General features: G+C 34.9%; 1 protein-coding gene across 2 annotated transcripts; it reads right to left on the bottom strand.

The window, feature by feature from the left end:
• Positions 1-415: 415 nt before the first annotated feature.
• On the bottom strand, positions 416-24,660 carry LOC125276787 (rab11 family-interacting protein 2). 2 transcript variants are annotated; one of them, XM_048204625.1, is made up of 6 exons: positions 24,282-24,660; positions 21,432-22,032; positions 14,279-14,682; positions 13,095-13,440; positions 8,172-8,268; positions 416-4,387 (listed from the first exon to the last, which is right to left on the bottom strand). In XM_048204625.1, exons 2-6 carry the CDS (start codon positions 21,782-21,784, stop codon positions 4,157-4,159), a joined length of 1,431 nt encoding a protein of 476 aa, XP_048060582.1. In that variant the 5' UTR covers positions 21,785-22,032; positions 24,282-24,660; the 3' UTR covers positions 416-4,156. The 2 variants fall into 2 exon arrangements, with proteins under 2 accessions (XP_048060582.1, XP_048060583.1); XM_048204626.1 differs by lacking the exon at positions 24,282-24,660 and adding an exon at positions 24,144-24,273.
• Positions 24,661-26,001: the final 1,341 nt, after the last annotated feature.

A 26,001-nucleotide genomic window follows, 5' to 3' on the forward strand; every position in this document is an offset into this window, starting at 1 on the left:
GTTCACATACACACACTCCTGTTACTCATAAACAAATGAGGTGAGAAGTTTAACAAGCTACCTTGTCACTAAAGAGGCTATTTTATATTATTTGGGTGGGCATGAGAATTTCCTTCCCATTTATTTCCCTGAAAGAAACAACATCCGTGAGGTTCGCAGTGTAATGCAAATACAAAGCTAAAATCCCTCAGCTTGGAGAGATAATTGCAAAGTCTAATGAATTTTCATTTAATGAACACATTGATGTGGACACCAGTGGCTCGAAGTATACTGAAATAAAGATACACACTGAATGCAGACGGATGCTTTTGTGGTGAAGAGCAAATAATATTTGAGCTTTCCCAGCTTGGAATGTGAAAATATGTTGTTCTACAAGCTTTTACGTGTATATCGAAGCAATAAAAGACACATATCATGAAGTACAGAAGATTTATTGAAATGGGCTGTACTGTCATTTTCCCCCTTTTGTATGGTAGTCACATAGACAATACACTCAGCTCTCTTCTACACTCATTCATGCCGCATGCCAAGAATACAAAGACAGACGTGTTACTTCTGGATGAATCATCAATAACTACATCTAAGCAAAACCCTACAGGAAAGTGTCTCATTGAGAAAAATCCTCAGCTCGCCTATGGTTTTTCTGAAACCGTAAGCAAATTCCGAGGGTAAAATTCTATATTCTAAGTAGTGTTATTTACACACTATTGGAAATTCAAGTTTTTGGAGGAGGAGAAGAAGCATTTTAAAGGAAGGAGTGTCTGAGCAAAAAGTAGTTTACATCAATGCAAACATGATGCAGAATACTGAAAAACTGGTAACTTATTGGATATGATTGCAGCACCAGAGATTAATGTATACAAGACACCAAATGGAAAAAAAAAAAATTGATATTCAAATATCATTTTCTATTTGAACTTTGTGTTGATACTGTGGATTTCATGTTTCTTAATTTTACGTTTGTCCTGCTACTATCCTTTGAGGAAAATCACAAATAAAATCTTTATTTATAAACTCAGATCTTTCAAGTCTCAATGAAGCTACGCAAATTCATCTAAACCATCTGTTGGGAAATTGCAGGAAAATAGCAGCACACAAAAACATGATCACTGTAACACATTATGCATTAAATAGCTATAAACACAGCTAAATAAACAACAATGAAAAGTTTACAATCAAAGATCAACAGCCATGAGAAAAACAGAAAGATTTTGTAAAAACAAAAAGAGGGGGAAAAAATAGGTAGCCTCAACCTTTAGATCATTAAATCAATGATTTAAAAAAAAAAAAAATTGTACTTATTAAAAAACCCAAACGTGTCATGTGACTGACATTTACTTGTCTTCTTGATAATCAACCACAGTGAAACCATGTACAACATGTTGACCATTATTCTGTTAATGAAGGCAAACATTGTATAATTATCATTTCAGCTGTATATACTGTAAAAAGTGATAAAAGAAGTGCTTGATAATATCTACACAGGGTGATCAACGCTGTGTTTGTGATTACAGACATTGCTGATTGGTCAAAATACATTCGGAGTACCACACAGAATTGCTCTGGAGAGAGATGCATAGCAGTTCCAGTTCCAGACAAAAGGGAGAGAAAGAAAGTGCGTGATATGATAAAAATACAACAATACATACTGTTCTTGGGAGGCAACACATCTTAACCGCCCAACAAGATCTACAGCAAATTTTATGTAGTTGTGAACCTTATTTGATCGAAAGCTTGAGCAGAAAATGAACACATAATGCATAGAAGTCCAGATCAAATACAAAAAAAAAAGGAAAAGGAAAAAAAAAAAAAAGAAGGGAGGGGGGGGGCTTTACTCTTCAGCAAATGACTTTCCTGAACTGAATCACATTCAATGAAACATTTTTGGCAGGTGACAAATAACAAATATACTGGTAATGCTGAAAAATCATTGATATATAACGTAATTGAGCCCAGCGTACAACACATATTTGTGATATTTGTAAATAAATGCTTTAACAAATTTATCCATATTAAAAAGGTTAAAAAATTAGCATGTATACAGAACTACATGGAGAAACAAACAAAAATTTAGTAATTGTCTCGTTTAAAAAAGAAAAAAAAAAAAAAACATTCCACTAGGGTTTTAATGTCAGCACTGTGTAACACTTCAAGTGGCACTGAATGATTTTAACATGACTCATCAATTACACACATGTAAACTTCTCTAAATACATATTAAAGTGTAAGTAAATAAAACTTTAAACAAAACAATAATTTATAGCTAGAATACCACACTTGCTCATTGTGACCCAATAAAATAGAAGATGTGACTTCCTTTCCAGCACAGTGTTTTACCATGTTAATAAGAAAAACTACATCTGGGAAGCTTTCTGCAGAGCTATATACATACACTATTGTGTTTCCAAAACATCAAAAAGGGGTATTATGGCCTAAAGAATTGCCCCGTATCAGTTTTGTTCTTCTCATGAAGGGCTAACATATTAAAACGGGCTATTTTACAGTTGTATAAACCAAATCACCATTACAATCAATCATTTTAGTTTTCTCAAATGTACATTTCTCAGAATCTGGAGCAAACATGCACCACTGTTGTACAGTATTTCACCACACAGATGCTCCAGCATGAGCCTAAGGTGCGAAAAAGATGCTCAGTTACCAAAACCTACAGCCATTTTTCACCAGATATGTACTAAAGATGATAGAAGATAAGAAAAATCACAGTAAACACTGTAAGAAGTGTCCTGCATTGGAAAAGCAGTACAATGTCAAAGAGTACTGCCTTGAGACTATAAAGCAATCTGTAAACAACTGTTCTTTAGCTAGGTTTTGTCTACATTGCTCATAATTTTGTTGCAAGAAACATTCTGTACATTGTAATAAATCAAATCGACTGAAAAGAGGCGTTTTGAACTAAAGACTCATTCAGACTTCCCAAAATGAATCAGTTATTTGCTGTGGTTTCCAACCTGCTAGACTAAGTTCAAATAGTTGCTAAAATGGGCTAAATAATACTTCTGTGCTTGACTGTCTGACCGACTTAAGTTTAATAGCTTAAGTTTAATCAAAAACCGTCAACACTTTGGTGTAGTCAACTGTAGGCAGTCCACTCATTTTGACAGTCCTGCGGTATACTGTAGATACCGAGCATCAGTACTTTCCAGTTCAGAATAAAGTCTTTGGAGACTGGATGCCCATTTCTACACTTCTGATGTCACTATACATCACAGAGGCAGTTTGTTTCTTGGACTTGTGTTGGTAAAGTTTCTTGTAAAGTGAACAGTGTTATTCACATACACATTTTCTCATTGCAATCAAGCTCAAAATAAATAATTAGTAGTGTACCAGTGTATTATTTTATAGACGTCTGATCTGAAAAAGTACCAAAAGGTTTCATTACCAACATTCTGCAACTAACGTATCAAGATCGCTCTTCGTCTACAGTGTAAACACCCTCAAGAGCAATAGAAGAGTTACCCTGTCAAACCCAACATGGTCTTCTAGTAAACCAATACGCCCTGGTGATAAAACATCCAGTAAACATTCACTTCTATGTCCCGTGGTGCCATCAATCCAGGTGTTTCCTTACTTCACATATTTGTGTAGGACAAACATGTACGTCAATTGATCTGGTACAGCTTTTGCCGTGTGAATTCAGTCACAGCAAAGGCCTCATATGGACAGCCCACCCCAAAACACAGTACTACTAAGAGTATTAAGTGCTGAATTCTGTTATACTGACTGAATTCAAAATAAAAGTCAACTTAAACACAGTTATTTTCGGTACAAACATAACATTGGTCTCCTTGCACGAAAACGTAGTTCTAAACTATAAATGGCTGCTTGTGAATATTTTCAAAAATGGTTCCACTCACAAATATTAGTCAACAGCTCATAGGATTCTTAAAAAAAAAAAATCAAAATAAAGTTATGGAAAAATCTAAAAAGGCCGTTTGGCATCTCCACATTTAGTGCCCGTCTTTCTTCACAATATATCCGGTTGTTCTTGAAAACCTAGAATAACTGAATGACATGAAATCTGTCCGTGTGCGAACGAATACACTTGCGTTCTGTCACAACCAACATTGCGGTGTCCTTTTACAAGCATTATTTATTTTGCTAGAAATCTTACATTACAATACGCTTCTGAGATCCTTTACTTCTTCGTGATCTTCCCAGCTTTTCTCTTGGGCTCATAGGGTGTTCTCAGGATGCTGGGTGTCTCTTCCATTACCCTGACCAGCAGGTTATCAATGTAGTCCTCCAGCTCCCGAATATGAGCATCTTTCTTTTTTACCACCTCTTTCTGCTTGATGAGCTCTTGCACCACTTCCCGAAAGGAGAGATTGCTGTAGGCCGCCATACTCATCTGCAGATTTTCAGGCTCCTATGCGTGAGGAAGAATAGATGACGTGATTGGTAAATGTACCCTGTATTAAATATATAAAAGCAGCTCATTTGCATTTAAAGGGACACACACAAAAATGACATGTTTTTGCTCACACCCAAATAGGGGCAAATTTGACAAGCTATAATTAATTATCTGTGGGGTATTTTTAGCTGAAAATTCACAGACACATTCTGGGGACACCAGAGTAGGTGTAAAATAGGTCCCCTTTAAATGTCTAACATGAAACAATATGTTCATTTAAACACTTCACATTGGTTTATAAATGGACAAGTGGATAAGCAATAATGCCACACACAGTAGTAGCTGGACAAAGTAAACTAGGAAAAAAGCATCAGAATTGTAAAGCGGCAAAAAAATTAAAAGATGAGAGTGAAATAAACATGTTAATGTTTCCTTCAATACAGAACTCACTTGATAAATGAGCTTTTATTAAATGTGTTGCTCTAAACGTTCAAGCTCAGGTCTGTCAAGCAGAATGATAACGTGTTGACATGAGAAGTGTCTGCATCTGACTTCGCCATGATATTGAGGGAACAGCAATTTAGAAACATTTGCTCATCTGCTATCAGGCTTCTGACAAATTCACACTTTTTGCAGTCAAGGTGAAAACAAGCACTAAATGCGGTCAGTTGATAAAATCTCTCAGCTTATACATTTCACTGCTGTCAAAATATGAGTCGATGTCTCTCAGTCATGCTTAATTACTGACGCTTAGTTAATTACAATAAAACTGTCACCCAAAATCAACATCAACACAACAGGACACAGACCCAAAATTCATCTAATTACCAAACAATCCAAATAGCTCCAGAAATGAAGTACTCACACCAAATCTACTCTGATAATGTTATGTGTGTGTTTAAGGAAATGAAATCATATTTTTTAAGGCAAATTATTATAATAAATTAATATATTAGGTCATTAAATAAGGTTTTAACAGGGACTTTAAATAATATTGCTGTGATTAGTTCAATGGTGATAAGTATGGAAGCTTGTTTCCACCACTGAATAAAAAATAAAGGTAATTGCAACTTTTTATCCCAGTTTTTTCTCTCGCAATTGTGTTTATATCATGCAGTTTTGAGAACAAAAGTGAGAATTGCGAGATATATAAACTCACAAAGTCAGAATAGCGAGATACTGTATAAACTCACAATTGCAAGTATATATATCGCGATTCTGACTTTATAACTCCCAATTGTGAGTGTATTTCATGCAATTCTGAGAAGAGTCAGAATTGCGAGATAAACTTGCAATTTCAAGAAAAGTTATAACTGCGAGATATAAACTGCGATTCTGACTATTTCTTGCAATTTTGACTGTATAACTCGCAATTGAAAGTTTATTTCTCGCAATTCTGAGAAAAAAAATCTGATGAAAACTTGCAATCGTGAGAAAAAAGTCGCAATTAAAAAATGTTTCTGCTTTTTCATTTTTTTATTTCGTGGCGGAAACAAGCTTCCATAGATTAGGGCTGGGCGACATAAGTACAAAAAAGTTTTCAAAACATAAAATGTTTAATGAGTAGAATACAGTATAATTCTAGTTTAAATAGTCAATACATTATCTCTAACGTTTTTTTCCCTTCACAAAATACCTTTCACGACATTTATTCATACGCACCAAAATTGCTTCATTGGACACTTTGCTACTAGAGCAATTAATGTGAAAATTTAATTTACTTTATAAAAATATTAAAACCTTCAACAATATAACACTTTTTACAGCATTAAATTTTGAAAAAATGAATTTAATACATTTTAATATTTAGCTTTGTGTCATAATAAATATAATATAATAAAGCCTATAATATAATAAAAATGATCTGTGTTTATATATATATATATATATATATATATATATATATATATATATATATATATATATATATATATATATATATATATATATATATATATAATAAAATATAATATTAATTATTATATTTAAAATTAAATATAATATTAATATTAATATAAGACTAATAATAACCCGAATTCATACATTACACTTGGCAGGAACAAGCCTCAACACTTAACTTGAAGCCTCAGAGAGTCTGAACTGCTTCTGGGTTTGAACTTGATCCACCATATCGGACAGCTGTTTATACATGTGACACTTTGATTACGATTATCCTCCTTAGATTACGGTAATGAAAACAAAACATTCCTTTTCTTTTTCCCTGAGGAAACAGCAGAACAAATTTGACTCCATAAAACTGCCATTCTAGAAACTAAAGCAGTGGCCCTAAAAAGTATTTAGATACGTAAATCACATTTAAAATATGTGAATGTCATTGCATTAGATAACAAAATAGAAAAAAATAAAACAAAATAGTAGCATTTATATTAAAGGAGAAAGTACACTTTAAGTACAGTTAAAAAGGTATACTTTCCAAGAAAAACATTTGCTGAATAAATCCATTGTTACGATAAGATATACTGATCAAAATTAAGGCAAAAAAAAAAAGAACTGATGCTTTATGGATTCTGGAAGTGGAATATTTTCCTTGTTAATGTGATGAACTACAACGGTAGTGAACTTGAGGGGAACTGACATCATACGTTCACTAAAAGTCATAATTTCATAACAGGTTCATTATTTGTTTGCTGATGCCACTTGCATGCAATAAAACATTTTAAGATGTGTTTGCTGTATTGAGTGTTTGGTAATGCTGGTCAATAGACAAAGCAAGAAAAGAAAAAAAAAAAACACTTTCTGGCAAATCAAGAACAGTGAACACTGAATCAAAGGAAGATTTAGAGAAAGAGATGCTGCATGAATTTCAAAACCACCAGGGCACAAGCTAGCGGGGGCAGGAAAAGAACCCAGGAAATGACCATGAACTGGCAAGCAGCTGATGAGCAGATTTAGGCAATCAGGAGTGTGGGAGAGATAAGACTTCCACTTGGCATTCTTCAGTTGTCTCATTATGGGCACTAATGAGGGCCTTTGCGTTGAAAATCTAAAACTCCAAGTCCTTTGAAATGCCTCGGCCGACTCTCCCACACCCCCTCCCCCATTCCTTTAATTAAGGCCTTAGAGTGCCAGAGACACTATTTCACGGATGCAGTGTTAACACAACCTCAAAAATGGGTGAGGAAAGCCATTTTCAGCAACGCGTCTCCAGTTTCAACATCACTTCAGTGGCTATTCTCACACGGCAGACGAGCAAACGTTGCGTTACTCCGCGCTGGACATGATGACGATCGCAATCAGTATAATTATGACAAAGTGAGAGAGGGCCCCTTTCCACGTTTAACACTGACCGTGGTTTGACCTATAGTGTAAAATTAGACCAGTGACAAATTGCGTATTATTAATGATTAGATTTCCAATTATTGAGTGAGAGAACATGCTGTCCAAGATGGTTCACTAACGAAATGGAAGCGCACTAATAACATCACACTACTTCAAATTACATGCAGATCAAAGACGACGACCACCTATTTCAGCTGTTAATTAGATAAACGGCCCTCCAGGCGGAGCGCCACAAGTGATACTCAGTCAGAGATCAACATCATCGACTTCCATGTATAATAGGGCTGCAATAAATGACCAATTAAAACTTTGGGCAAGTTTTGAAAACTTGTGAGAAATGTGGTCAAGACAGACTGGACAGTGACAATGTGACTTGTTTAGCAATGGGTAGAAATATTCTTACATTTAGTGTCATCACATGTAATTCCACTTTATATGTATGACAATAGTGTAAAACAAAAGAAATGCAGTGTGCAATGTTTCTTTTGAATGAACTTACATGTTCTCTTGCGGTTTTCATGCCATGCTTCTTGTCGGGAGAGGTTTTGATTCTCTGAGTAAGGTCCTCATTACTAGTGGGATTTCTCATGTTGTCACTGATAAACAGAAGAAAAAAAAAAGACAAAACTGTCAGAGAACAAATTTTACTCCAATAAATGCATCAATTGCCCTTTTTATCTTACAAGAAAGTCCTTTATTTGACGTTCTGACCAATCAACATTGGTGTAATCTTGCTCAACAACAAGCACTGTCAAAAATCAAATCCTTTAGTGCAAATGCAACTTGCCCGCAAATGTTCAATATAATTTTTTAGTTGACCTTTAGTGAAGTGACAAACAGAGGGTCGGGAAATGGTTTGACGCCCCCTCACATGCAAACAGCATGTCTACGTTTCGTTTCCTAACAATTGGTCACTAGCCACAACAAAGGCTTTGCAGCCAGTTACGGCTCACAGAAGAGGTGGGTGGTATGACCAAAATCTTAGATCACAGTATGAGCAATTTTATACCACAGTGACGGTGTGTGTCTTGGTAATTTCCTTATTTGTTTTAAACATTTAAAAGTTTAGGGTCAGTAAGACTTTTAAAATGTTTTTGAATGTCTCTTCTGCTCACCAAGCCTGCATTTATTTGATCAAAAATACAGTAAACACAGTAACATTGTGAAATATTACAATAATTAAAAAAATATTCGATTTTAATATGCTTTAAAATGTAATTTATTCCTGTGATGCAAAGCTGCATTTTCAGCATCATTACTCCAGTCTGTAGTGTCACATGATCCTTCAGAAATCATTCTAATATGCTGATTTGGTGCGCAAGAAACATTTTTTGTTATTATACAGTTGAAAACAGTTGTTCTGCTTAATATTTTTGTGGAAATCATTATGCATTTGTTTTCTGGATTTTTTGATGAATTTTAAAGTGCCCCTATTATGCTCTTTTGAGTATTACCTTTCATGGAATGTATAATATAGCTGTTTATGAATGTAAAAAGTATGCAAAGTTTTAAAGATCAAAGTGCACGACAAATAAAGTTATTGTCAATTAAACAAATCAACCAAAACAAGTCGTCAGCAATTCCAGTCTCGCTTCATTTGCATTATGCCAGCCCATGGTCATCAATGTCTGCCAGCGACCAACACCTACTTTGACCCGCCCTCAAGCACTGTAGTTGTAGCAGAGGCCTGAAAGTGTTTGGTTGGTGTTGTCGACATGACAAGAAGGCACTGTTTTCCACTTTGCATGCACTTCCAAAGGACGAGGACTGGGGCTGGAATTGATACAGTAAAACTGACACCATCGAAAAAGTCAATCTCACTGCGTATACAAGCGCTGAGGAAGCCTCCAGGGCTGAAATTTAGATGCGTTCTGTTTTAGACACACGCTGTAAGAGGTAAATCATTCACAACAGACTGGGCCATCTGACCAATCAGAGCAGAGTATGCTCTCAAAAAGGAGGGGTTTAGAGAGACTGGATCCTTGATCGAGCGGTTTCAGACACACTGTTGCCAACTATTTTCAAAGAAAAGTAGCTAAAGCCTGCCCAAAAAGTCGCTAAATGTCGCTAGATGACGTCATGCGTAAATTAGCATATTTGTGACGTCATGCGTAAATTAGCATATTTGTGACGTCATCGCGTCAGTTGCATTCTGCCTGCCTAAAGTGTTTTCTCTCAAAATCCGTGCTCATATACTGTATTTTGATACAATATAATATAATATAGCCAAATGTCAAATAAAGCTGTTCTCATTTCCTATATATATATATATATATATATATATATATATATATATATATATATATATATATATATATATATATATATATATATATATATAGCCTATATACATTTTTATTTTTTGTCCGGCAACAGAACGAGTATGATATAATGAATGACATTTTTATATATTTGTAAATTACATGAATTCACAGAGTTCGGATGAATAAAAGCTTTGTGATAGTGAGTAATATAAGTGATAAGCACACAAGAAAAATGGAAATCAAAACCTTCAAACTAAATTCTTTAAATATAAAACAAAGGAGAATCAGAAATAGTCTTTAGTCCGTGGCAACACTGTGAGCTCGTGTGTAGCTCGCTCATTCACGTCTGTCAGATACCGTGTTCTCGTGCTGCTGCTCCTCTCAGCCACTCACTGAACAGAGTAGACGCCGAGAGAGGTGTGACGGCAGCGGGAAAGCAAGACCTCGCGCTCACAGGACAGTGCTTGTGACATTTGAAAAGTTACTGAGGTTTGTCCAAAAAGTCGCTAGGTTTGTCGCTAGGCGCTTTTTTGAAAAGTAGTCGCTAAAGGGGTCTTAAAAGTTGCTAAATCTAGCGACAAAGTCGCTAAGTTGGCAACACTGTTCAGACACTGTGAGAAAAGAGGTGATTCTGCAATGTATATTATGTATATATTTTAATATATACATTACAGTCCTAAGATTTGGAACCACTAAGATTTATATATATATATATATATATATATATATATATATATATAAAAAAGTCTGAATAATTTTTGGTTTGACTGTGTGTGTGTGTGTGTATATATATATATACAGTACAGTCCAAAAGTTTGGAACCACTAAGATTTTTAATGTTTTTAAAAGAAGTTTCGTCGGCTCACCAAGGCTACATTTATTTAATTAAAAATAGAGTAAAAACAGTAATATTGTGAAATATTGTTACAATTTAAAATAACTGTTTTCTATTTGAATATATTTCACAAAGTAATTTATTCCTGTGATGCAAAGCTGAATTTTCAGCATCATTACTCCAGTCTTCAGTGTCACATGATCCTTCAGAAATCATTCTAATATGCTGATCTGCTGCTCAAGAAACATTTAATGTGTACAATTGTACAAAATATTTGTGTACAATATTTTTTTTCAGGATTATTTGATGAATAGAAAGTTCAAAAGAACAGTGTTTATCTGAAATCTAATCTTTTGTAACATTATAAATGTCTTTACTGCCACCTTTGATTGATTTAATGCATCCTTGCTGAATAAAAGTATTCATTTCTTTCATTTCTTTTCAAAAAAATAAAAATAAAAATTCTTACTGACCCCAAACTTTTGAACAGTAGTGTATAATGCTACAGAAGCTTTGTATTTCAGATAAATGCTGTTCTTTTGAACTTTCTATTCATCAAGGAATCCTGAAAAAAAAGTACACAACTGTTTTCAACATTGAAAATAATCATAAATGTTTATTGAGCAGCAAATCAGCATATTAGAATGATTTCTGAAGGATCATGTGACACTGAAGACTGGAGTAACGATGCTGAAAATTCAGCTTTGCATCACAGGAATAAATTACTTTGTCAAATATATTTAAGTAGTACACAGTTATTTTAAATTGTAATAATATTTCACAATATTACTGTTTTTTACTGTATTTTTAATTAAATAAATGTAGCCTTGGTGAGCAGACGAAACTTCTTTTAAAAACATTAAAAATCTTAGTGGTTCCAAACTTTTGGACTGTACTGTATTAAAAACCTCTTTCTTTTACACAGCAGTGTATATTATATGCAATGTACTAATTTCTATCAGGCAATCTAGTGACTTAAATGGATTTTTAAAAAATGTGTATTATTAAACATTATGAAACATCAAGTAATATTAAATTATGGTTTAAAATTACACACAGTAAATGAATAAGTCTGACATCAATGCAAAAACAGCTTCACATTATCAACCACACATTAGTTAAATTATATATAATCCCATAATATATAAAAATCCAACAAAGTTATCTACACTGAAAATGCCTGTCTGTGACACTTTGCAGATTATACTATAGGTTGCAATTGGATGTTAAATTTTTTTAATCATAACAGGAAATTAGGAAATTCAACCGGTTGACACATTTCTTCCACCCATACCACAACCGTCAAATACCACTGCAACTTGCAGGAAAAGAAACTGACTAAGCTTACATGGGCATATTGTTATGCGTAGTGGTCCGATCCTTTAATGATAAAATATTGTGAATGGGTGGGATCCACTAAATGGATAGTTCACCCAAAAATGACTTACTCACCCTCAAGTTGTTTCAAACATGTACGAGTTTCTTTCTTCTGCTGAACACGGTAATCAAACAGTTGACGGCAGCCATTGACCTCCATAGTAGGAAAAAAATACTTTGGAAGCCAATGGGCGCTGTTACCAACATTCTTTAAAATATCTTCTTTTGTGTTCAACAGAAACTCATAATTGGAACAACTTGAGGGTGAGTAAGTGATGACCATATTTTCATTTTTGGGTGAACTATCCCTTTAAGGATACTGATTGTAAAAAGTCAGTTCATGTATAAGGTTGGAAAGATCACACAGATCTTTGTACACTATACAACATTAAGCAGGTTTGTTAAATGTCTTTTTAGCTAACCTGTGACCCCTGGAAGACCTTTGAATTGAGATGAGAGAGTAATCTGAGAGGATGAGCGGCCTAGTAGGCTACAGGCAGATAAATTGTTAATTGAATGGTCTATCTCTCATTCAGATCTCATTACTGTGACTTGGTCAGGCCCCTGTAGTCTGGATTGGGCCTAATGACATCGATAAGGTCTTCCTAATGACAGACTTTCTCTGATAAACATTAAGTGCTTGACTGTCCTCACCTAACTCTACTGAGAAAAAGAGCAGAAGTTGGGAATGACAAGCAGATGGAATATGGACATAGTCCTCAGCAATTATTTTATTAGAATTATATGTCACTATCATATATTATAATATTACATAGAATACTTAAAAATGTATTTAAATAAATTATTTTATTTTTTAATCTATTTATTTTTCCTTTTTGAACATTATGCCGTCAAAAAAGATGCTAATGGAATTTGACCTCAAGTAACTTTAATGATAGCTTGATGAATTTAAGAAAAAAACTAAATGGCTGAAAACAAATTGTACCTGGATCTGTAGTGTGAGAGGAAAGGGTTGGTTTCACTTGAGGTTTCATTGGTAAAGGGGTTTGGAGATCGCAGGTCTCCAGAGCTTCCTGTCCGTGCTCCAGTGGCTGCTTTCTTTCCTTCCTTCTTCCCAGTCACTCTGCCCAGAAGACCGACCTTCTCCTTCTTCTCTCTCTTCTCTGCCCCCCACATCCCCTGATCACCCTCGAAGGGATTGCGGTTTCGAGGGAGAGTGGCGAATTTCTGGGGCATGTTGTCTCCGATGTCGGAAAAGGGATCACATGGCACATCGCTGGTTGGGCAACCATATCCATCGCTCTGAGAGTGTCGGTGAGATGTAGCGCCCCCTATATATGAGAAAGAGAACGTTTTCTTTGTGGTTTCTCCATAGAATGCTGCAGGGATGACATTTTTGTAGTCCAAAACCCAGAAATGATTTAACATTTTAGCACTTCCAGTTTTTGAACATGTTTTGGTTAAATGCCTGAAATACGGTCTGTGGTTAATCACCAAAACATGAAAATTATGTCATCATTTACTCACCTTCAATTTGTTCCAAACCTGTATGAATTTCTTTCTTCTGCTGAACACAAAAGATATTTTGAAGGTCTATATTGAAGAATGTCTAACCAAACAGTTGATGGGTCCCATTGACTTCCATAGTATTTTTTTTTCTTTTTCTCCATACTATGGAAGTCAATGGGGCCCATCAACTGTTTGGTTACCCATATATTTTTCAAAATATCCTCTTTTGTGTTCAGCAGAAGATAGATAGAGGTTTGGAACAACTTGAGATTGAGTAAATGATGACAATTTTCATTTTTGTGTGAACTACCCCTTTAACACAAGCTAAAGATATTTTCACATTTTATTTTAAGACAAAATACAGCAATAATACCCCTTGGGATTATTTATTTTTTTAAACAAAAGATGTTGCTAACAAGTGGCTAAATGGGACTACAGATGTTGTTGGGGCTATTAAACATCATCACACTGAGCAGGTAAATCTCGTCTACTCACTAGTCCGCTTTTACAGCCTCATTGTGTTTATAATCCTGCTCTTGCAAACTACTCTAACTCAAACTTTAAGGGTCAATATTTTTTTTAAGCTTAATGATGGTGACTTTGAAGTCATGTGACTGTGGTGAAGTTCATTTATATAGACCATATACAGTATGTCCTTACTTTTCTCCTCAATTGAGTTCACAGAGTCGAGTTTAGGCCTGAAGTGAGTTCCTATCAGATCAGACATGGAGTGAGCAGCAGAAAGTTTCTGCGTCCCAGTGAGCAGCGAGCGTTTTGGCTTGGGTTCAGGTGCAGCCTGAGGGTGCGGGTGCTGGTCTGGTAGAGAATCAGCCTCGCTCTGTCCTGAGCGTGGAAGGATGGCAGAAGATGTGTCTGAAAAGGCACCGTCGTGCTTGCGACCCTTCATCTTTTCCTTGAGCTTGGAGAACGGCGATCTGGGTTTGTCTCGCATCGACAAATCGAACATGCTGGCGGTCATGTTGTTCCGTACAAACTGGATGCTCACTTGAATCTTGCCTCGATCTTTCCTCTTCTTACCAGGCCGTGAGTCTAGAGTGTACCAGCTGAAAAGAGAGAGACAAGAAGTATGAGGCAAATAGCCAAATTTTGTCAATAAAACTGTCAGAAATACAGAAAGGCAGATATTACAGTTAGAAAAAAAGTCACTTGATGTCACTCCGAACTGGGCTGTGCATTTTCAATCATGCTATTTTTATCAATAATGTAAAATTTGATACTTTTTATTTGAATTATTTTTATATATTTATTTTTAAAGAAAGATTTTCTATGAATATTTATTACGTCAAAACGACAGAAAGTATTTTGAATTATCCAATGTTGATTTTTTTTTTTTCTTCCAATATTCCACACAACACAATTCATCCAAAAACTCGATTAGTTGATTAGTTAGTAAGAAAACCCTCTTGGAAAAGTTTGTAAATTCGACGCACACATTTGAAGTCGCTATATCTCTACACATCTTTGGCCGTGGTGTCACAAGCATGGTTGGCCTCTTAGGCGTTACTGAAAACAGCTAGGTTGGTGCTACATGCGCCAGTAATTTGCAGATGTTCCAGTGTACTTTCACAGCTTGATAAAAACAAACAGGAGAAAACCACACACTCTTTCACTTCTCTTTTCTGTGAAACCCCCCTGGTGGGAAGACTCTCTTTCAGGCTTTGCTCTGTATGTATAATTCATACAAAAACGACATGGGGGCAATGTGTTTGTCTGGCCAGAAACCCAATTTCACTTCACACAAATCCACAGCATAGTCCATTTAGTCCATTTGAAAGCCTTCCCCCTTCCTGAGAACGCATATTATAGTAGGGATAAACATAATTCCCTGGTAACTGCAAAGGTTTGGGCCACATAAAGAATGTGAAGTAATACGCCCCCATCTAGGCCATTCCCCAGCTCCTGTTTATTTAACCTCTTGCTCTTTTTTCTGCTGGAAGTAATGTGATTGATGCTGTAACTGTGTGAAAAGGAGGTGGCATTTGCACAAATCTGGCCTTTGTTCATTGATTCTCACACCGGTATTTGGAGATTATGAAATGGACAATATTTCAGCAGAGCCGCGTGAATCTCAAGAGTGGCTGAATATTGATGCTCCTGCGATATAAGACACTTGGAACGGGATCATTCATTTAGAAATGATCGCCGTGAACACTTAATGTAGGTACAATACTAGACAGAGACTTGGCCAGAGTGTATAATGAGTGAATGCACCATCTTACACCTGCATAGGCAAACGTAAGGCGGCAAACCATATTTCAAAAGATTTTTTTTTTTTATAAGTATCCATCAATATTGAATATATGTCAGCCGATATTGTATATTTATTGTGCATGCTCATTTTCCCTATTTTTAGATGACCATCATTATGATGAACGCTCATAATGTTAATTATTAAAAACACTAATAACTCTCTCTTTATACAATTTAACACAAAATGGTGATTGTGAACAAATCACTGATGCAAGATTAATTTTTTTAAAATAATAACAGATACAGATTAACTGAATAATTAACTAATTTTCTTATGTAAATATTATAATAATTATTATTATAATTCTTTGATATTTTGGGGGGTGTAATCATTCTATATTTTGTGTTGTTCCTTTGAATAGTATAACACGTAAAAAGAAAAATAGAATTTTTTTATTTTTTTTTACCATCCATTTTTCATACTGTACATTATAATAGTGTGATGCCTAAACTCACTTGTAGTGTTTAAACTGACTGATTTTTAGCATTTTATAATTTATTAAGACTAAAAATTAAATTTTGGCCTAACGTGAAAAATTATTATTACTGTGCAGCCCAATTTAAATGAAAAAGGAGTATCTTGAATCATGAATTTCAAAGGAGATGATTCAGCACGGTCCCTCTAAATGTGAACTTTCAATGATATCCATTTAAACTACTTTAATTTTTTAACCTGATAGACTGTGTAGAATGTGATTCATTATTTTTGTACAAACATAGTTTGGGCCCTTTTTTGACCTCAGCACTGATTAAAAAGACACTCTGTACACTCAAAAACCAGTCCTGCAGAAATGTAGTTCGACACTACCGCCCTAGACACAGTTCTTTCATGCAAACACTACTGTAAACACTCCTTCGGTATCGGAACACGGTTCCCTCTGGGGTCGTCACAGGCTGCCATCTTGCTGAGTGCTCTTCTTCCATCATGGCACAGCTAGTGAATGGTGATTATGTTTCTTTCCAAGACCATCCACACACTGGGGAGCTTGTAGATCCGAGGGAAGAGGGTTTACCTGGTCTCAGGCCCAGTGAGGGAGCTCTGATCTGGGCATGTGGAGAGCCAGCCAGCCCCTGTTCTTCACATGGGAGTCAAGGCCAAGATAAATCTTCCTCTGCCTGGAACCACAATACTCCCACTCTGCGAGGGCCGCTGGGAACCACCGTACAATCAACAAACACAGGTGTGCGATAATTAGGGTCTGTCGACTCCAATGTCGAAACGGACTCTTGTACCCTTGCGTCAGTTAGTAGGAAACCTTTGCATGAACAGAGTCATTGGGGACTGCTAACCCTGAGAGTCCATGGGATGCAAGGTTGGTAGAGTTATTTTGTGCCATGAGTGTCAAAGATGATCTCAGCAATCAGTTACAGTACATAACACCCTCCCAAGGGTGTGACAATAAATACAGGCACTGATTGTGAAATACCGACAATAATTATAAGCTTAGAGGAAGTGTTGTAATATCCAGGAGAGTAAGGAGGATGCATCGATATTAATATTCTAGCAGACACCAATAAGCCAATAATTACGCTGTGTTCAATTTACCTCGGAGGAGGAATGTCATTGCTAGGAATGACATCACACCTGAGTTAAGATTGAAAACTAAGATGGACGCATTCAGGCAAACTTTTGTTGTGCTTACTCTTTTTTGCATAGACAATGCCAAAGTATGATGTCCACAAACAGAGGTTGGATAGAACTGTGTGCATCACTTTTAGTTTAGTTTATTGAGACACAGACAAACGGAAGTGCTAATAAACAATATAGCTTCGTCCCAAACTCCCAATTCAGAGGCTGCATACTTCGAAGGCCTCAAAATGCGTCCTTTGCAGATGGATCCTTCGTGGTCTAACCTGCCCCAGAATTCATTGCGTGCCAGTGACGACTAGGGCTGTGTATTGCCAAGAATCTGGCGATACGATACATATCACGATACAGGGGTTATGATACAATATATTGTGATATACTGCAATACTGTAAGAAAGGCGATACATTGTGATACTCCTTGTTTTGTTTTGTTTTTTAGGAAGAGGATCCAATTTTAGAAAAAAACAGTCATAAAGAAAAAAAACATATGCATAAAACCGGACAAAGAACTTTATTTAATCAATACAGTATCATTTGCATTTCATATCACTAATCAGTATTTTGTGCAATCTAAGTAAAGGGAAAATAGTAAAGTGACTGCAGGATTCTTTTTGTGTATATGTTTTAAAGGTTCACAGTATAGCAGTTTTTAATTTCTAAACTATTTAACAACAGAAAGTGCATAGTCCATTTCATGACTGAATGACTGTTTGTTTTATATTTAATATTGTAAAGCTGCTTTCTTTAAAGCAGTCTATTGTATAATGTGCTATTTAAATAAATGTGCCTTCACTGAAATACTGAACTGCAGAGCTGGTGCAAACATGTCCACATTGTTATGATCAGATGCTTTCTTTCTTGGATGTAAATAAATACATAAATATCGATACACAGTTTTTGAGTATCGATACAATATCGGCAAACATAATATTGCAATATTCACGTGTATCGATATTTTCTTACACCCCTAGAAGGATGCAGCCTCTGAATTGGGACACAGCTTATATTACTACTGTTTCACTGGCTGCGCTGAGCAGCCATATTGGATTCTGAAGTCAGGGTTGTTGCGCTTCCCTCGAGATTCGCAGTCGCAACTCTGACTTGACAGGGCATTCCAGTTAAAAGTTCCTAATGCGAACCAGGACTTTCCCAATTCCGAAAGACAAATGGAATGCACCATTATTTTCATATTATGACCAAATTTAGGCATCCACACATTAGAATGTAGTATGAAAAATGGATATTAATTTTTTTAAAATTTGCATTACATTTTCATTTTTAAGATTAACTTTAAGCGATCATTCGATGACGGCAAATGTAAGAGTGAAAAATAGGGAAAATGAGCATTCACAATTAAACATCTAATATCTGCCGATAACTGATATGGTACCAATATATTATTACACGAGAGGTAATGCAATCATCTACAGATCTCCAGTGCAAAACATACTTACATCTTACTTACTTACTTACTTACTTACTTACTTACATCTAGAAAAAAGCATGATAGTAAGATTTTAAAAACTGCATTTTTGTAATTGATTTCTGTCATTTCCTGCATTCAATAACGTGAGGTATGCAAGACTTTGCCACTGCCTTATCTACGTCAACCAGCCATACCTGTTTCTCTCTCAATACTCATAAGCTATTGCTAGTCTGTACATGCCCAAAAAAGTGAAATCAGAAAATATTAAGACGCACTAATGAATTAGTAGCCTATGTCACATCTGACAATAAAAGAAGAGGAAGTCAGAAGATAGAAGAACAAAAAATGATGAAGTTTCTTTGAAGGAAATACAGTCACCAGGGCCTGACAAAAAGAGAGGAAAATATAATAGCATGCAGGATAATCATCTCCACTAAACCCGTTCATCCACCATGGGATTTTGAGTCAAACTGCAGTTAAAGAAGTCAAAATGCCTTTATCTCTGTTTCGTATCTGAAAAAAAAGGCCTACATGAGATGGTTACCCTTCCATAGTACTGCATATAAATGGCATGTCCAAAGACATTTAAGACTCGGACAACAGGTTTCAAAAACAAAGACATGATTACATCAATGGTCCATGTCAGCAACGTGCCCTGATCTTCAAAAGAAACTGCATCACTAAAAGTTACAGGAGTTAAAAATAGCCCAGGTCATTTCAAAACCTTTCATTCTAGGATTTATGTAGGCCTGCTCTTATGATAAAGGTAATCAGCCAACAGCTATCATACGTGACCTACAAATAATAAAAAAAATATAGTTAAAAAAAATCTAAATGAGGAAAAAAGACCTGTGATTTCAAAAGAATCTTATACATTGCATAAATACAGTAGTGACATAACCACTGGTACCATAAAATAGATTTGCATGTTGGGATTGCAACATTAACTTCATTAATCTGGACTGTATAAATAACATTTATAGTCACTAACTTCACTGTGATACTAAAAGAGGACAAGGCTTTAGTATCGGGTTCCTCTTTTAAGTTGCACTTCTGCTTATGGACTCTTTACACAGACTGCGATGATGCTTCCACCTTTATCAACATCAACCTTTATCATATTGTTTAATTTAAAAAATACTGAAAATAAATCTATATGCTATACTTCGTGTTATATTACACTGGGAGTAAATTACAAAAAACAAATGAACGCTGCTCAAGGGTATTTCTAATACAGTGGCTGAGGGAGTGACAGCAAATTTCACTTCTCTCTTCTGACTGCTGTAATACATCTCTCGATATTTTTCCCATTTTGAAAAGTCATGGAAATGCTATCATGGATTTTTTCTTTTGCTTAGAGCAAATGAGAATACAAAAATTATATTTGCTTTTGTCTCCCATTCGCCACTATAAAAGTTTAACTATGACGCTACTGAGAATCATGGAAATGTGAAAAGGGTCCATTTGAAAGAATGTTACATTTGTATAGTTCTACAAGGCTTTTGCATTAAAAATCCTTAAAGGTGCCCAAGAATGCTTTTTCACAAGATGTAATATAAGTCTAAGGTGTCTCCTGAATGTGTCTGTGAAGTTTCAGCTCCAAATACCCCATAGATTTTTTTAAATTAATTTTTTTAACTGCCTATTTTGGGGCATCATTAACAATGCACTGATTTACACTCGGCGCCGCCCCCTTAAATCGCGTGCTCCCTGACACACGAGCTGTCGACTATATTACAGCGCATTTACAAAGTTCACACAGCTAATATAACCCTCAAATGGATCTTTACAAGATGTTCGTCATGCATGCTGTATGCATGCTTCGAATTATGTGAGTAAAGTATTTATTTGGATGTTAACGTTTTATTCTGAGTGAATTTGAGGCTGTCCTCCGTGGCTAATGGCTAATGCTACACTGTTGGAGAGATTTATAAAGAATGAAGTTGTGTTTATGAATTATACAGACTACAAGTGTTTAAAAAATGAAAATAGCAACAGCTCTTGTCTCCGTGAATACAGTAAGAAACGATGGTAACTTTAACCTCATTTAACAGTACATTAGCAACATGCTAACGAAACATTTAGAAAGACAATTTACAAATATCAGTAAAAATATCATGCTATCATGGATTATGTCAGTTATTATTGCTCCATCTGCCATTTTTCGCTGTTGTTCTTGCTTACCCAGTCTGATGATTCGGCTGTGTGCAGCTCCAGACGTTAATACTGGCTGCCCTTGTGTAATCCCTTGAACATGGGCTGGCATTATGCAAATATTGGGGGCGTACACCCCGACTGTTACGTAACAGTCGGTGTTATGTTGAGATTTGCCTGTTCTTCGGAGGTCGTTTAAACAAATGAGATTTATATAAGAAGAAGGAAACAATGGAGTTTGAGACTCACTGTATGTCTTTTCCATGTACTGAACTCTTGTTATTTAACTATGCCAAGGTAAATTCAATTTTTGAATCTAGGGCACCTTTAAAAGATCTGTAGTCAAAAATGAATGAAATATTTAGCCCACTTACTCAGTTTTCCGTCGTTCCTTGTTGTCAAATATCTCATTTAAGTTGATGAGTTTTTGGCCCAGAAATTTATCCATTCCAACCAGGGACCTGTGCATCACTGTGAGGCACAGCTCATAAACCTCTGGATTGCTCTCCATCAGCAGCCCTGGAAGTTCAAACGAAGCCTCTTCCTTCCACACCGGGCTGAGGGTCTTCTCTGCCACTGATGTGGAGTACTTCTCTTTGCCCAGCTGGATGATGGTGTAGGCATCGTTGGTGCCATTCTTGCCCTTTGGTTGCAGGTCTGTGGCTTGCAGAACAGTGGCTTGGACATGAGTTGGAAACCACTTCTGCGACTGTTCGCCCAATGACATGATGACTTCTAATGTGAAACTATGGATTTTGGTGTGTGAAAGGGTAAAGTGTAGTACTTCAATTTGGCCTTCGCATTTTGTTTAGCCTCTAACCACAGGAAACGAGTGACCAAGAGGTGATAAAAATTTAAAGTTATGTTTAACAGCGTGGGAAGAACATATTTGTTATTACAAATGTTGCGTCTATTAACAGAGAAGGTACTGATGCTGTAAAACTCCACACATTGACCCTGTTCCAACTCAGTCACCTAAAAGCAAAGACATTAAGAGAGAAAACAAAATATTAAACTTAAATTCATATTACAAATCATATCAAAATTTCTGCCATGTATCTAAAACAGATCTTTTTAATATATATATTATATATATATATATATATATATATATATATATATATATATATACAGTACAGTCCAAAAGTTTGGAACCACTAAGATTTTTAATGTTTTTAAAAGAAGTTTCGTCTGCTCACCAAGGCTACATTTATTTAATTAAAAATACAGTAAAAAACAGTAATATTGTGAAATATTATTACAATTTAAAATAACTGTGTACTATTTAAATATATTTGACAAAGTAATTTATTCCTGTGATGCAAAGCTGAATTTTCAGCATCGTTACTCCAGTCTTCAGTGTCACATGATCCTTCAGAAATCATTCTAATATGCTGATTTGCTGCTCAATAAACATTTATGATTATTTTCAATGTTGAAAACAGTTGTGTACTTTTTTTTTTCAGGATTCCTTGATGAATAGAAAGTTCAAAAGAACAGCATTTATCTGAAATACAAAGCTTCTGTAGCATTATACACTACCGTTCAAAAGTTTGGGGTCAGTAAGAATTTTTATTTTTATTTTTTTTAAAAGAAATGAAAGAAATGAATACTTTTATTCAGCAAGGATCCATTAAATCAATCAAAAGTGGCAGTAAAGACATTTATAATGTTACAAAAGATTAGATTTCAGATAAACACTGTTCTTTTGAACTTTCTATTCATCAAATAATCCTGAAAAAAAATATTGTACACAAATATTTTGTACAATTGTACACATTAAATGTTTCTTGAGCAGCAGATCAGCATATTAGAATGATTTCTGAAGGATCATGTGACACTGAAGACTGGAGTAATGATGCTGAAAATTCAGCTTTGCCATCACAGGAATAAATTACTTTGTGAAATATATTCAAATAGAAAACAGTTATTTTAAATTGTAATAATATTTCACAATATTACTGTTTTTTACAGTATTTTTAATTAAATAAATGTAGCCTTGGTGAGCAGACGAAACTTCTTTTAAAAACATTAAAAATCTTAGTGGTTCCAAACTTTTGGACTGTACTGTATATATATATATATATATATATATATATATATATATATATATATATATATATATATACACACACACACACAGTCAAACCAAAAATTATTTAGACTTTTTAATATATTTTTACTAGTGGGTGTAGGACACTGTAGTTCATTTATGTAAGTGAGGATAGCAAAATAACGTAAACTGTGACATATTATACCCATAAATTCTTCATACAGTGGACTACCAGTAAAATTAATAAAAAAATGGAACCAAAATTATTCAGACACTTTGAACTGACCATGTTTTGCTAACGTGTTATCTGACATAACTAAGATTTTTTTTTTCTGACAGTTTAACTCTGAGATCTTGTCATATTTTATTTTATATATCATTTTATTTTTTACATCAAATTTTATTACCATTTTTTTAAATATAGTGAATAAACTGTATTAATGAATGAAATGTCCAAGGTGTCTGAATAAATTTTGGTTTGACTGTCATATATATATATATATATATATATATATATATATATATATATATATATATATATATATATATATCCCATATACTTTTTTTAAAAACATTTGCACATTATTGTGGTAATCAAATTTACTTGTCATAATAATAGTTATGTCATGTCATTTAATTTATTATTATTCAAAATGGTAAAACATATAGGAAACATTGTCAATCTGAAAATAAAATGAACTAAATTAAAATAATAATTAATAATTAAATATTCCAAAGGCTAATAAATCAAATACAGAACTATACACCGTAGCCCTGATATAATATATATATATATATATATAATGTAGATGAATAGGTTGTTTTTGTACTGTATATGAAATTATATAAGAAAAAAACTTGTTTAAAATATGTTCTCTGTTCAGTTCTGTCAAATTAATTTTTTAATCGAGACCTGAAGTTTTACTTTAAGGATTTTTTTTTTTTTCTGTATATCTTTTATATTTTATAAGTATTTACAACTTCAAATTTCAATTTACAACTGGTGTTCATGGGTTAAATTGGCTAAACTCACCAAGTACTCCGCGTTCTTCCCTTCTTTAATTCAATCAGACATGGTACAAAACCACTGAAGCATCACTGCTAGTTTTATTATTAACCACAGTTACTGCTGCTGTCAAACATTCATACAGCACAAGGCTCTGATAATTACCTCTGAAGCATCTTTCTCGAGCACAGCTAGCGACGCCACTGTGGGATGACTGCCTAGGCGAACCGGTATCAATTCTCTACATCTGTGGTGGATGTAAATGAATATATTGCTTTAGTCGACACTAATTCATCTTAAACAAATGTGTGGTATTCCACATCAGCCCTGCCTGAACTCGACTTCCTAGTTCCTCATTTCCGCTGATGCGGTCACGGGTCGAAGTGGAAACTCCTCCTCTGTTGCCGTGGAAACACTGGATTTTGATCAGTGCGCGCCTGGCGCTGTTCCTGGGATTCGAATGACTGGGAGGATTATTAGAGTTTGAGCATTTCGTTTTTCCTTTTGTTGTCAGTTTTGTCAAGAAAAGAAAGAGGAAAAGAAATAAGCAACAGCCTGTTTGTAAAACAATCCAAATATATATATATTTTTAGATAAATGTGCTATATAAGTGACATTTTACTAAAAGCATATAGCCTAGTTTTAGAGTAGGCTCATTAAAAGGCTATTAGTAATTAATTTTGCAGGTTAAGTAAGATGAATACATGTGAAAAGGGACAAAATGGATAAAGGCAGACATTTATGCTTGTAGTCATTTTTAAAAACACTTAACCAATATTTAACAACCCTTTGAATCCTACCCGTCCCAGGTGAAAAATACTATAGTAATTTATAGTAAATACTATAGTGTTTTTGAACCATACTATAGTAAAATGTAGTAAACTGTATATATTATAGTATTTACAACACTTTGTCAATGAATGCTACAGCATACTGTAATATTAATTATTGTGAACTGATCAACTGTAATAAATAGTATACTTTAGTTTTTACTGCAGTAAACTGTCGTGTATTGTAGTATAATATACCCTATAGATTAAAGAAAACTTAGTACAGTATTGGGTAACGTAATGTGTTTATATTACTATAGTTGTTATATTACCATAGCAACTAGAATTACCACAACAAATTAATTCATGTACTTTACTATAGTATGGTTCAAAAACTCTATAGTATTTACTATAAATTACACCTGGGGTGTCCCATTCAGGCTATCAGGGATTCTTATAATGTCTACTCTTGTAGACAGTAAAGTCAATAAATGTCTATTGGGGGCTCTTGACAAAACTAAACCAACCATGTTAACATACTGTCTGCCAATGTTTCTTGAGTGGGGACATTGAGGTACTGATAAGAGATTCATTTAAATGACTACAGATGTGTGTGTCACCCCACTTGACAGGAAGATCTTAACCAAACACACCTGCTCTCTCATTTTATCGTCTTTCTCTTTCCTTATTCCCATCAGCCTGCCATCAACCGCAGAGTGTTGTGTACATACCAGAGTCAGAGGCATGAGTCTGGCACATTCGTCACACATAGATTATAACTCTTATCTGGACTGTATCTCAGAATGAAAATGGGCCTAGTGTGATGAAATATTAGGTCATATAAAATGCATTTAAGACAGCTTAAACTGAGGAGGGGCTCTTCCATGTGCCATTTCCAGTTAAGCTTCATTGCAAACACCAGGAAACAGCTGAGGAACCAGAGCGGAAGAATCTCCTCACATGCAAGCCATGAAGATAGCTGTATGGTCTTTTCATGGACCAATTAAACCATGTTTAATATATGTATGTACATAGTCGTTCCTTGTTTGTATCACTTGTTTATTTTTACGCATTGCAGACAGACTATCTGTGTATTAGTAGTGACTCTTTCTGCA

The sequence above is a fragment of the Megalobrama amblycephala genome, linkage group LG10 (genome assembly GCF_018812025.1).
Source record: "Megalobrama amblycephala isolate DHTTF-2021 linkage group LG10, ASM1881202v1, whole genome shotgun sequence".
In the NCBI taxonomy this organism is placed as follows: Eukaryota; Metazoa; Chordata; class Actinopteri; order Cypriniformes; family Xenocyprididae; genus Megalobrama; species Megalobrama amblycephala.